This window comes from Notolabrus celidotus, chromosome 1 (genome assembly GCF_009762535.1).
Source record: "Notolabrus celidotus isolate fNotCel1 chromosome 1, fNotCel1.pri, whole genome shotgun sequence".
NCBI lineage: Eukaryota > Metazoa > Chordata > Actinopteri > Labriformes > Labridae > Notolabrus > Notolabrus celidotus.
In genome coordinates this window covers 818752-833505 of record NC_048272.1, presented here as the reverse complement: position 1 = coordinate 833505, position 14754 = coordinate 818752, and the positions used below count along the sequence as shown (strand labels likewise).

The following is a 14754-nucleotide window of genomic DNA, read 5'->3' as shown; positions in this document are numbered from 1 at the left end:
CTGTTTGGCTGTTTACACTCAACATGAGTCCCTTAGCGCTCTAAGGAACTGGAACCAAGTGCATGTGTTCCGCCTGTAACATCGGCACGATACTGGAGCTTTTTTGATTGTATAATATTATTTTGGTGTGGAGGGGGGGCCACAGGGGGGTCCAGGTTCAGTTTTACAGGGGCACTGGCCCCTGTTGGCCCCTCCCCAGAACCGCCACTGCTAATTGAGTTAGACTTGAATTTGGAATAACAAATTGCTGGTAAGATGCCATGTGTCTACAGGTTTTAACCTTACTCTGTAACATGACTTGTGTGTGATATTAGAAGTGGTACATGTGTAGATTAATGAAGCCACCAAGGAGGAATCAGTGTAATATTGAAATTTCATCAAAATCCAATCAGCTGAGTCTGAGATACTCGCAGTCCTTAATGACCACACAGCCAGGCTGGCATCTTATTACAAATTGTGCATTTAAGATCAGTACAAGCTACCGTCAATCACAGCATGGTGATGGAGGGACTGATTTTTTTTCCTGTAGGGAACAACTATGAATAAGTAATGAACGATAATCATGTTGGGTTTACTAACCTCAGGATAAGACCACTCAGGGGAGTAGTCTGTCACACCAAACAGCCTCCCAGTCTCCTGCAACAGTCCAAGAGCTCCCTGCTCCACCTCCGCGCTCTGCAGGTGGCCTGCTCCCGTGCCTTGCTCCTCTCCTGCTGCCCCCTCCTGAGGCATCAGAACCCCAGTGACAGCAGCCCCCACCCCGCCTCCAGAGCCCTCAACTGAGATGAAATCATTGATGAGATCAGAGAACTGGCTTCCAAATGACGCCTCAAAGCCCTCCAGACTGATGGCTGCTCCTGTCCCTGCTGCTGTTGCTGACACCCCCCCACCCTGCTGAGGAAGAGGAGAGCTGTAGAGCGGACCCTCTATACCTCCAGTGGCAGATATAGACTGGGGACTGGCCACCACTGAACTGCTCGCCCCTGACAAGCTTACACCATTACAGAGAATTTCATTTTCCCCACCTCCTCCACCCCCTCCACCACCTCCCCCACCCTCCTCTCCTCCTCCATTGTCATCTGTGGGTTGCAGGTAGTGCTCGGTGTCAACACTTGTGTAGGCCTCATGAGGGTCTCCAGGCTTGATTAGTATCTCTCCACCATTCTCAGACGCTTTGTCTAAGCCCCCACCCTCTCGCTGTTTTCTGCCACCCAACTGGTCAGCAGCTGTATCCTGTGGGGTCAGAGGAAAGGAGCCCACTGCCCCTCCTTGTCCACTTCTTCCACACAGGCCCTGCTGGTCTGAGCTGGCTTGGTGGAGGTGTGTATGCGGGTCTCCGTTGGTGACTGGAGAGTCTGTTGGCACTGTGGGCAGGCCTATGAAAGCCTGGGCCTCACCCGATTCCTGTGTAGCCTCAGCACCGTTGGTCTGCAGCTGGGAGGTCTGGCTACCCGGGGGGGAGGTCTGGAGGAAAAGGCTTGGGGAGGGGTGGTGTGTAGGTTGGCCAAGACTTGGGACACAGGCTGATGACATCACAGCACTGAAGTCCATCTGCTCTAGGGTGGTGCTAGGGCTGAGACCTGTCCCTTCTCCCACATAGCTGCTCTGAGTGGATAGAGGCTGCTCCAGGGACGTGTTTTCTGTCTTGATGTTGTTCACGAGGTTGGGGTTGTAGACAAAGCCGTTAGAGGAGCAGTGGAGTCCTCCGTCATCACCGTTACAGCCCTCAGTTTTCCCTCCACCTCCTCCATACGTCTGACCCTGCTTGGGATTGTTGAGGAAGCAGTCAGGGTCGAAGGTCATTGTGGTCTCAGGGAGGCTGACTCCTCCACCAGTGTCCAGAGAGCTGGACAGAACTAACTCTCCCCCCTCACTTAAGCCCACGCCTCCAGGAAAAGACGCAAACCTCTGATTCTCAGGGGCAACAGCCAGCAGGATGCCGGCAGTGGTGCTCTCATGGGTGGATGCTAACAGGTGGGTGTGGCCAGCAGAGTAAACCGAATCCCCTGTCAGTGTTGTGACCTCAGACATGAACACAGCTGTGCTCTGTGACAAGCCGGCCCCGATAGCGAGAGCAGGGCTGTCAGCCATGTCACTGGTGATTGACAATGGGGAGCTCTGGGTTGTGTCAGGGACCTCCACCTGGTTGGTGGAGGTAGATGAGGACACTTCCATACTGCTCTGTGGGAGGAGAGAAGGTTTCGTTATCCTGCCATTCCTCCTTTCTCCCCCTCCTGCTCTGCTCCTGCCTCCTCCTCCTCCTCCAGGACTGGGCTCTGTCTGGCCCTCTGACACGTCGCTGTTCTGGACTTCTGTGCCATCTGCTTCCTCAACTCTCTGGCCCGTCACTACGCCCGTGCCCACTGCAGCTCCACCTCCGGCTGCTGCCCCTGACTCCTGCTTGGATGAGATGATGCGCTGCTTGACACTGGAACATTTCTGATGCAGGTTGCTTCCAGCACCTGAGAGTGGAGACAAAAGGAGACATAAAGAGTTTAAGATTATGTTTTTGTCCTTATCATTTCCTTTTACTGGTAGCATTACTCCACAAACATTTGACAGTGTGTAATGGCGCCCTCCAGTGTTCATAACGCGTACTGAAGTGAATCATTTTCAAAATCTTTGGCATTGTTTGAGGCGTTAAAAAGCCATTAACACACTTGTGAAATTGCTGAATATGCTGTTTTTGGTAAACACTTTAATTGCTAACAACTGAGGGTATTTCCACTCTTCAAATGAGATGTCTTAATTCAAAGCCCATTCAGCTGAACTGTAGTCAGAGAGCAATAGCAACTAGGTGTTTGAACTCTGATACCCATGACACCCCTGTACGGCCAAAGATCAGTCCAGTGATTAGGACAGAAGTGCTTTGAAAGGAAAAAAGCAGAATCTGTTTGTGTGAGCAAATTAGGGCAGGTAGAGAAGCAAAGGGAATATGATTCAGCTGGGAGAGGGGAGTGAGGTACTTCTTCAGTCAACAAGCACTTAGTTTTGGGCAGCTGTCCTTATTTGCCCTTCTGAACCAGATCAAAAGAGGGGTGAAGATGAGTAGGATTGGGGAAGTGCGCAAGCCTGTGTATGTGTGTGTGTGTGTGTGTGTGTGTGTGTGTGTGTGTGTGTATCAGTGAGTGTACTTCAGTTTTCTACTCCCTGATGTTCATTTATGAATAATACATGCTGGATATTTCAGGCACCTCTGTCTTTCCTTTCCTTTCTTGGGTGTAATGTGTATCAGCCTCTAGGTGGCAGCATGGCGCTGATTGCTGAAACAGCCAAAAAAAAAAAACCTTCATGTGCTTCAAGCCTTGCTGAATGGTATGTATGAGCAGACAATCTCTTTATAGGATGGATTTTAAAGAACAATGATTTAATTAAAAGTTTGAAAAACTTTCTGAAGTGTTTTATCCCTGCCAAGAGGAAAAGATTGGTCCTTATCTGAATGAATCCAAAGTGAGATAGAAAGAAGGCCACAGATGAAGTCTGAACACACCGGTGTCAAATTTAGGCTTGTTGTTTTACATTTTCATGAGGTACATAAAATAATATGATTCTGCTGAATGATAATCACTCAAAGATGATATATTTTAGTACACCTTGAACTGCTGTTACGTGTTGTCTCATCTGATGAGCACTGGCACAACTCCAGACTGCGCCCCACTCTGCTGCCAAGTTGTTTACAAAACCTACAAGCAAGCCAGTGAACCAAATTATCCATTTTATTTTTACTACACTGGTTTCCCACATATTAATCTTGCAGCTTGGCAAGGGTACGTCATCATGTTTTTCATCATTACTGCACCATGACAAGAGGTACTGTTATTGACCCAAGGTGACTCATAGCCCCAGGTTTAGGAAAAGTGTGAAGGCAGAAACATGAGAGCCGGAGTGTAGGAGGGAGGTGAGAGCTGAAACGACGGTAAATTCTAACTCACACATGGGTTTGAGTTGCCCAATGAGCTCCTCCTTGCTCCACTTGGCCCACTCCTTCCTGTCTGTGTTGATGGAGCAGAGGACAGGACCGCATGGCTTCCCGCTATCGTCTACTGCCGGTACATTCAGGTAGTGCACCAGCACGATGTCTGGGTTCTTCAGCACAGGAAACACACACACACACACACACACAAACAATCACACAGAGAGACATGCGTGCACAAGGCATCAGTTTAACAGTCTTCATTATTTCATCGTCATGCTCTCCCAGCATATGGGAGAAAGAGAATAAAATGATAAGAGTCTATTTACTGAGGAGGGAGGAGAGAGGGGGGGAGGAGAAGGGAAAACGGGAAGGTACGTGGAGGTCAGGAAGGAGGTCGAACATAGCGTGTCAGATAAGATTCCCTCACCTGCCCATAAAAGATTTAACAGCTCAAGCCCACTCATCACTCTCTCTGACCCTGCAGAGGCTGTGGGAGAGTCTACATTTGTGTTTGTGTGTGTGTGATGTACAGAGAGAGAGAGAGAGAGAAAGAGAGATAGAGAGAGAGAGAGTGGCTTGGGGTAGTTCTCACTATACTGTAGGCCACCAATGGACCTATGGAATTTCTACCCCATGAATGATTCAACAAGTGCGTTCAAATGCGCTCCTGTGTGTGTGTGTGTGTGTGTGTGTGTGTGAGGAGCTAGCACAAGAGAAAAGCAAGACAGAGAGAGAGAGAGAGAGAGAGAGAGAGAGAGAGAGAGAAGCTCCTCTTGATGAAAGATTCAGTAGACAGACTCAGGTGAGGGGGAGGACCTGCTGAGGTGGAACACTTTTCTCTCCAAAAGAGGATGGCACAGTGGGCTGCTACAGCACCACACTGTGCAATGCAACAGCACTCACAGGCTGATTTATGATCACATTCACTGATGTGTTTTGATATCTGCGCAAAGAGCAGAAAATGCCAATTTTGCAGATAAAGCAGGTAGAATTTCCTTTTATAATTTTTGACAGCATGAATCTAACTGGTCGGCGTGCTGAAAAAGAAAATATATTGGGTTAGGGGAAATTCAATTTACGGCCAGTGGCTTGAAAAACCCTTGTAAATTTCATGTGACAAATTATGCAGGAAATCCGAGAGAAGAATACATTAATATGTATGCATTGCTCGATTTTTAAATGAACATTGCTGGGTTTCAATATTTGCTTTGAAATGAAAAGAAGGAGAGCTGAAAAGAGAGAGAGGGGTAGCATGAATGTATGCAGACATGTTAGAGATTCATCCTGTAACCGTACGTCTAAAAATGACGTCTTGGTGACCCGCTATTGCATGGCCAATAGAGTGAGAAATGTGTGTGTGTGTGTGTGTGTATATTTATGGGTGTGTGTAGCTCCCACTCTCTGGCGTCTCTCACAGGAGCAATAGAGTGAGTCCAACATCTCTATGAAAAACAACATGCTTTTATACACAGGGGAAAACCTGTGCATGTGTGTGTTTGTGTGAGCATGTTGTGTGTATTGTTTGTAGCCCCAGGGTGTTCTCTGGGAGAAGACCTCATAGAGAGCAAAGCCTGAGTCCTTGATGCTCTCTAAAATAATGGAGAGTCACACTTCCATAGCACAGTGTGCTATGCTGAAGAAGTTGCAGCCAACTTCTGGTGAAGAAATGTTTTTCAAGCTCTGCACTGTGTGTTAGCTTTTTAAAAGACCTATAGGCCTGAAATATTATGGGTATACTACTGAATTCAAACTCAGTGTGTGTGTGGGAAACCCAACTTTGCAATTCAATATCCACTTCTATTAATGACCTCCACTTTTTTTGTGGAGGTCATTATAAAAGTGAGAATGTATTTTCACTTAGCCTACCTCTTGAATTTAGAGGAGGCAGGCGTTAATGATTAAGCTCAGTTTTCTGTTTGAAAAATGTCATCAAAAGAACATCAGGTCAAACTTTGTGCTAAACCACTGATTTAAAGGTGACATATCACGCTTTTTTCATGAATATATATTGGTCTAAGAGGTCCCCAAAACATGTCTTTAAAGTTTGTGCTCAAAAAAACACTTTGAAATCAGATTTTGGTCTGCCTGAAAAACACTCTTCTTCAGTCCTCCTCAGAACACTCTGTTTTCTCTCTGACCACACCCCCTCAGGAAGTGGATGTGCCTCGGCCGTCCAGCACGTTGATCTAATGTTTACATGTTGGCTGAATATACACGGCTGCTCACAGATCACGTTACTTCAACCCTCTGAATCTGATCCAGAATCTGATCCTGACGGAGAGGTGCCTGTAGCAGGACCTTTCTGAACCATTGGTCACAGATTTAGTGTTTCTTGTTGTTTTATTTATCAGTATGTCGACGTGTGTCTTGGTACACAGCTACGAACATGAAGCTATGTGGCTATGCTAACTAGCGCTAGCACTTATCCATGATAAATAAAAATCATCCACTAGATCTTCAAATCTGCAGACGTGGGGAGTAAAACCGACCTCTGCCAGAAAGACAGCAGGACCTTTCTGAAGGATTGGTCACAGATTTAGTGTTTCTTGTTGTTTTATTTGTCAGTATGTCGACGTGTGTCTTGGTACACAGCTACAGCTACGACATGTAGCTATGTGGCTATGCTAACTAGCGCTAGCACTTATCCATGACAAATAAAAATCATCCACTAGATCTTCAAATCTGCAGACGTGGGGAGTAAAACCGACCTTTGTGTTTATTAAGACAGCCTACAACTAGCATGCCTCCCTCCTAAGCTCCTTGTTAGCACACATGTGTGCAGGGAATGAAAAACGGAGGAGGGGTTGAGTTGTATTTTATACAGTCTATGGGCTGAACAAGCTCCGAGCTCTGACTTCCTGTTACAGACCGGATGGCGTTGTGACGTATGAAAAACACTGAAGTCTGAAACGGCTGGTTTCAGCACACATTTACAGAAAGGTGGAGAAATCAGAACAGGGGCAGAATGGATTTTTTTCATTTTCAAGGGGGGTTTGTAGACAGGGACACATATTTCAGGTAGAGAACCATTAAAAAGTCCATTTTGCATGATATGTCACCTTTAATACATATTTCAGTGTTGTTTTATGTGGACACTTTGATACTATAAGTAAGTTACAAACAGTTAACTACAAACAGACAATAAAGATATTGAAACCTTGTTTTGTAAGTGAAGAAACGTGTGAAAAAAAAGGCAAAGGGGGGGAAGGGGGGCGGGCTTACCTGCAGCAGCCAATAGCATCTACGATGGAAGGTGGGGATGATGGAGGAGTGGACGTAGCAGCCATACAGACACTAGAGAGAGGAGAGGAAAGGAGAGGAGATTGCCGGGGTCAACGGGGAAAAGAAAAAGGGGGGGAAGCAAGACAAAAAGTGAAAAAAGGAGAAAAGGAGGAGAGGACAATAAATGAGAGAACAGGAAAGGAGAACTCAGGTTATACCCACTTAGGTTGTATTGATTACGGTGCTAAAGCAAAAATTGCAAACACACTGTATGCGTTTTTTTTTTTTTTTTTTGTCTCCCTCAATGTTGTTTCTAAAATACCATAAATCTGATGTTGACAATTACAGCGCAAGAGATTGAGAAATATCCTGCCTCAGCAGAACTAGACACGAGCCACTTGGAATTCACAAAAAGTCACAATGTTGTCAGCGAACAGACACTGCAAGAGAGATCAGTAACAGTGAAGAGGGCAAAAAAAAGAGAGAGAGGGGGGAAAAGCGGGGAAAGTACAGAGTGAAGTGGAGTGTGAGGTAGTCAGACAAGATGAAGTGGAAGACTCCATTCAGCAGACAGAGCTCACAAGTACATACAACATAGTGTACATTCGAGTGTAACGCAACAGATTGCAGGAGTTTATTTTCTAAACTTCAGAATGTGTATCATGTTTTGAAGTGAAGTGTATGGATTTCATTTTATGTTTCATGTACTGCATAATGCAATATAGAACCTATGTTTCAGAACAGATACTAGAACCAATTGAATTCCAAAACCTGAAGAAATAAAAAAACACTTGCTCCAAACATTTTTTTTTACAATTGAAATAGTTAAAGTTAAACAAATGCATCAAGGGCACACCTAATGTAAACTGCACAAGATCTTAACTTCCTGAATCATGCAAATTCTGATTTAAATAAGAAGTTATCCACTTAAAGCTGGGGTTGGTGTTCAGATTTAGATCCACTTTTTGTTATACTGGTTAAAATGATCTCTATGTCCTGATGGTAATCAATACATAATGTGTTCTTAAAAAAGAGGTAAAAAAAAAGCTGCTATCTACAACCTGGGAAAACACCAACCAATCACTGTTTTTGGGTCCCAAAATTTTAAACCAATCAAATCCCATCCTGTCATTCTGCCCGCCTCCTGCAGAGCGTACATTCACTCCCCGTATCCTGCCTCTGCTTCCCCTGACTCTACTGACTGCCCCTCTCCCTCGACCTCGGGCCTGTCCCCTCTGACCCGATGAGGTGCTTTGCTCAGGACTGTAGTCCGGATCAGAGTCTAAAAAGCTCTCACCACGGGGGCTCTGACAAGCAGAAGAATTAATGACATTTAGTAAGTCCTACAGAAATGTAGATGTATTGTAACGTCCGTCCAGACGCTGTAAGGATGACGAGCCGATTCATGAACACGTTGATCTTTAATAACCGGTCACTGTCGGCCGTGATCACACCAACCAACAAAGCAACAATCAATTGGGGGCGGCAGTAGCTCAGGCCATAGGGACTTGGCTTGGGAACCAAAGGGTCACCGGTTCGAGTCCCAGTATGGACGAAGTTTGGCAAGTGGACTGGTGGCTGGAGAGGTGCTGGTTCACTTGCCTGGGCACTGCTGAGGTGCCCTTGAGCAAGGCACCGGACCTCCAACTTGGGGTGCACTGGTTGATGTCAGCATCCTCACTCTGACATCTCTCCCTAAGCATGTTCACTGCATGTGTGTGCATGATTGTATGTATACATAAAAAAATAACACAAGTGAAAAATTGAATTTCCCCCATGGGGATTAATAAAGTACGTTTCTTTCTTTCTTCTTCTTCTTAATGTTTGAACGAATGAAGAACTACTCCTCTTGTCTCTCCTCTCTTCCGCTCGCACACTCTACACCTCTCCTGATGCCTTCACTGACTGTCAACACTGTAGGAATTAAGAACATCTACACTGAACAGGTTTAACAAACAGTAGAGCTGTTACAGTATTATATATGTGTTATAACTTTTCTCCTGATATCGTGTCACCGGTACAACTGGATAATGCTAGCATGACAGTTGTGAGTGCTAACAGCAGCCATGTTTGTTTGTGTTTTTAACTTTCACTATGAGAATGTTTTGGTGAGGACCGGTTTTGAATCAGTCACCATCATGTATGTGAGGGGGGGCGTCGTTTTGGAGGAGCTCCAAGGGGAAGGGGGGGTTAGACGGAGTCCTGAAGACATGCTACATTCAAATTCGTGCTAGTTTTCCGAAACTACCAACCCCAGCTTTAATGAAAACAAACCAAAGAAATAATAAGTTTTTGATACATTGTGCTGTAACATTATATTTGTTGATACTAAGTGTTTAGGTTCGATTCCTCATTCAGTCCTGATGAAGTGAGTGTTTTTTGTGTCTGACACAGCAAGGGGAAAGTGACGACAAACGCCTCCTATCAAGGTCATCACTGCCGCTTTTCCACAAGCATTAAAAACAAGGATAACACACACACACACACACACACACACACACACACACACCCAAACACACACTGTGTAAGGACAAAGCTGCACACAGAAAACAGGTGTACTCAGCAATCAGGCTGTATATAATCAAAGCTTACAACTCCTGTTTTCTTTCTCGTAGACACTTGTATTTTCTCGCCATTTTGCCTCTTCTCAGAAGTAGTCCGCCCTCTATCTAAAGTGTGCTTTGCCAAAGGCAGAGTGCATTTCCATATATTTCCATTCGATATGAGGAGGCTCTCCATCCAGGGTTATGTTTTTCTCTCCTGCTTCCTGCCTCTCCCTCTGCTCATCTTACCGCTCCGCTTCTTCCCTCATTCCCGTCCCCTGCTCTACACACTGCTCGCTTGCTTGCTTGAGGGGGTCCTGGGAAGACGTGACACAAACAATTACTGAGCAACTACCAGGGAGAGGAACACTTGCCTTTGTATATATATATATATATATATATATATATATATATATATATATATATATATATATATGTGTGTGTGTGTGTGTGTGTGTGTTTATGTGCATTCATCCATGATTGCAGAAATATTGCATGTGCAATGAATGTCAATGGAAGTGTGAGCTTGTAAATAATAGAGGTGCAGACGGGAATACTTGATCTCAATTATTCCCTCTACCTCTGTGTGTGTTTCGTCTGTCTTCTCCTCACCTTCGCTGCAAAATTATCTGCCCCTCTGCAAGCACCCATGTGCCTCCTCCCTGTCCCTCCTTCACTCTCCCTTCTACCTCATTCTTTTTGTTTCTGACATGCATGCTCGCTTCCCTCACCTCTTGGTATATTCCTGCTGAATAATCCATTTTTGAGCTGGCTGATGTGACTCAAACACACACACGCGCACGCACACGCACACACACGCACAGACGCTGCCTTGAGACTGGATCGATACCCCTCTCTGTTCTGCTGAAGGAGGCATTGACATCATTCCTGGCCTCAGGCCAAACACACTCTTATCCTTCAGAAAGAGGGAGAGAGTGAGAGAGAGGCAGAGAGAGGAAAGGAGACAGGGACACTAGCAGGGAGGGAGGTAAAGAGAGAGGGGCACCACTCACTCTCAGGAAAACACACTGGCCTCAGCATGTGTGTGTTTGTGTGCACATTTGTGGTGCACGTATGCGTCTCCTCGGAGTGAAGGAGAGTAAGTTAAGGACAGGATTGGCAGTGAAACTGTACTCAGCGCCAAGCGTGTTCATCGACTTGTTTTTCCGCCGCAGTCTCTCACCTCTACTCCCTGGACTTTGAGCTTCATGTGATCCTCTCGGGTGGTCTTCCCATCTTTCCTTTTCTTCCAGCAGTAGCCATCTTTTCTGTACTTCACCTTCTTACGGTTGTAGAGGATCATAGAGCCATTTTGAGGCCTGATGGAGGGAAGCACAATGAATAAAAAACGTTATGAACGGTAGTAAAGTCTTTAAAACTGAAGATTTACCTCAATGGAACCTGACCAGGAAATGATTTGATGCTGTTATTTTAAACTTCTAAAAGTAGCAACACTTGCCCCGCATTGCTGATTCATGAATACCATCCGACACGGGCGAATCATGATGTTGTTTCAATGTTACCCTCCCACAGCCAAGTTTACCGCCCCTCCCCTCTTTTATGTAGACTCACAATCCTGCATGTTAATATTTCAGTAGGGTGATTTATCAGCACAGCAGGAACACTGGCCTCTAAGCTCCTATTCTATTTACCCCTGGTGGGAGGAACATACGTGCACGCTCACACATACAAACACAGCATACATGTTTAAACACATAGATGCTCCAGTGATATGGCAGGACATGGCAGGACCTACTGCTGTGTGTTCTCCGGGCTCAATGTCAAACCTGCTGCTCAGCAATCAATCATTACACATCTAAAGACAGGTGTGCGCGCGTGTTTGTGTGTGTGTGTGTGTGTGTGTGTGTGTGTGTGTGTGTGTTGGTGGAGGAAAAATGCTTCTCTACCTTATCTCATGACAACAGAAAGAGAACAGGCCCGTTAACAATCAATAAACTGACACATACTCACAAGTGCGCTCTCCCTCACACACACACACACGACCACACACACGCCTTTACACAGCTCCTCTCTCCTTTCTCTGCCCTTTTCTTCTCCATCAACCTTCAGTCTTTATCCCTCTTATCACAGTATCTCTTTATTTTCTGTTTACTGCTCCTTCAGTCCCTCTTTTCTTCACTTATTTATAGTTAATCTTATCTAGTTTTTTCTTTCAACTTCTCTTCCTGCTCTTTTATTGCGCGTCTCCTCTCATTTCCTTTCCTTGTCTCCTCTACTCGTCTCCCTCCTTCTCCTCTGGAATTTGATGTCGACCCATCTATATGGACGGAGATGATTGCAATCTACTCAGAACGCTGTGTGTAGTGAAATTGAATTTGCTTTGAGCTGATTTTCTTTGACACCTTAAATCTGCTCTGTTTTGGGGCGAGCCTGCCAGCTTCTTAGCGGAGTGGAGACCCCCACCCTCCGATCAAAGCCGAGTTTAGTCTCTGTCTCGAGCGGTGTGAGTCATCTCGGAGCTGCTGATTCTAATTATGTTATGGAGAAGATGGATGAGATCAGATGTGTGCCTGTGCCTGTGTGTGTGTGTGTGTGTGTGTGGGCGGGTGGGAAATACGTGCATGTTCATGAATATGCGTGTGTGTGTGTGTGTGCGTGTGCGGATGATGCCCATGTTCCTCACAAACCCTCCGATTCAAGCAGACATAAATGCTATTGATTGTAACTGGGCTGTTATGTGTGGGATATAAAAAGCTTTTCCACCGTTCCACCATGTAGCAGAGCGAAAACAGAGAAGGAAAGGGGAGGAGAGTGGGAAAAAAAAAGAAAAGAAAGAAGAGAGAAGAGAGAGAGACGGCCAGATAAAGAGACGAAGTGGGCGAGTGAGTGAGTGAGTCCAGTAAAGGGAGGAGAAGAGGAGGAGTAGAAAACTGAGGAAGAGAGGAGGTAACAGTCATTACTCTGAATTGATGAGGTATTTCACTTGAAGGGAGAAATGAAGGTCATTGATCGTTATCTTAGTATTGAACCCCACAAGTGCGCTACTGCATATGGATTAAAACACACAAACACACACACTAACAGCCACACATAAATGTCATTGGCTCTGTTAGCTGAGCTCCTTTCCATCTGATGGGATTAGGTGTAATCTGTTCTAATCGTGCCTCGTGTCATGTGTAAATGGGATTATATCTAACTGCTGCTCAATAACACCAATATGACTGCTGCTGCTGCTGCTGCTGCTGCTGCTGCTGCTGTAGCTGCTGGGAGGCTGAGGCTGTACGGCAGCACAACCAATCAATGAGAAATCCATCCACAACATAAACCGTGCAGCTGGCCTCAGGCTGCTCCTGAGAAGAGTCCTTCAGCTGGCACAATGGGAGCGCACAGGCATCACCTCAGGCTTTCAGCGGTGTCAGTAATCAGATATAGTGCCAGGAGGTGACCTCTTCACTTACTTTACTTTTTTCTTTTCCCTCTCTTGTCTTTTCTTTCTTTTTTATCACAGCTACATCTGTGTTAACCAAAGCAAATGTCAATCAGAGTCATTTATCAATAATTCAAACTTCTCCATCAGCTTTTCTTTTTCCCCTCTGTGTCTTCCCAGTCTGACTCGCCGTTTGAATAAAACAGCTACCAATAGTTAATTCGTCTGCACCTGCTGAGAAGACTGAGGTCCTTCGGAGTGTGCAGGACTCTGTTACAGACATTTTATGACACTGGGGTAGCGTCTGCTTTCTTCTATGCAGTGGTCTGCTGGGGAGCAGGGAGCACAGACAGGGACAGGAAAAGACTTAACAGACTGGTCAGGAGGGCCAGTTCTGTCCTGGGCTGTCCTCTGGACTCCATAGAGGAGGTGGGTGAGAGGAGGATGTTAGCCAAGCTGACATCCATCATGGACAATCCCTCTCTCACCCCCTGCATGAGACTGAGGGGTCCCTGAGCAGCTCCTTCAGCAGCAGACTGAGACTCCCACCCTGCAGGACGGAGCGCTACCGCAGGTCCTTCATCCCATCTGCAATCAGACTGTTTAACACCAGCACTGCTGTGTCCCGTTAATCATCTGTTCTCATCTTTCATTCCACTACATGGAAGTTACTATGTGACTTGGCACATTCACAAATAACTACTGTATCCATCTGAATCGCACTGTTCTTCATACTGTGTATGTTTGTTTTTAAATAACCTGGTGCAATTTTTATCTGTGCAATAACTTACCTTATCTATTTATCAGATAGAAGTGTACATAGTGTGTATATATCTGTAATAGTTGCCATATTTTATTTTATTTTTACTTGATTTTATTTTATCTTATTTTATTTCATTTCATTTTATTTTATTTATTCCATTTTATTTTAATTTATTTTATTTCATTTTATTTTATTTCATTTTAATTCATTTTATTTCATTTCATTTTATTTCATTTTATTTCATTTCATTTTATTTATTTCATTTCATTCAGTTTTATTTCATTTTATTTTATTTCATTTTATTTTAATTTATTTTATTTCATTTTATTTTATTTCATTTTATTTTATTTCATTTTATTTTATTTCATTTTATTTTATTTCATTTCATTCAGTTTTAATTCATTTTATTTCATTGAATTTAATTTTATTTCATTTAATTTTATTTCATTTAATTTTATTTCATTTTATTTTATTTCATTTTATTTCATTGAATTTCATTTTATTTTATTTCATTTTATTTTATTTCATTTTATTTTATTTTATTTCATTTTATTTTATTTCAATTCATTTCATTTTATTTCATTTTATTTCATTTTATTTCATTTCATTTCATTTTATTTCATTTTATTTTATTTCATTTTATTTCATTTCATTTTATTTCATTTTATTTTATTTCATTTTATTTCATTTCATTTTATTTCATTTTATTTTATTTCATTTTATTTCATTTCATTTTATTTCATTTCATTTTATTTTATTTTATTCTATTTTACATTTACCTTTATCATTGCTATTATTACTGTTATTATATTTTTTAACTATGTTAGCACATTGTTGTATTCCCCTGTCCCGTGTTGTAAGCTGCATAGAAATTTCCCCCAACAGGGGACAAATAAAGTATATCTTATCTTATTTGGATCGA

At 43.8% G+C, this 14754-nt stretch overlaps 1 protein-coding gene across 2 annotated transcripts in view; it reads right to left on the bottom strand.

The window, feature by feature from the left end:
* LOC117814473 (calmodulin-binding transcription activator 1-like) overlaps positions 1-14754 on the bottom strand; it is a 78229-nt gene that overhangs the window by 18870 nt on the left and 44605 nt on the right. For both annotated transcript variants that reach the window (XM_034686924.1, XM_034686216.1), the window contains exons 5-8: positions 10865-11000; positions 7139-7210; positions 3933-4086; positions 580-2462 (exon numbers count right to left, since the gene is read on the bottom strand). In XM_034686924.1, the coding sequence (XP_034542815.1) occupies positions 580-2462; positions 3933-4086; positions 7139-7210; positions 10865-11000 (2245 nt within the window). The remainder of the gene's footprint in view (positions 1-579; positions 2463-3932; positions 4087-7138; positions 7211-10864; positions 11001-14754) is intronic.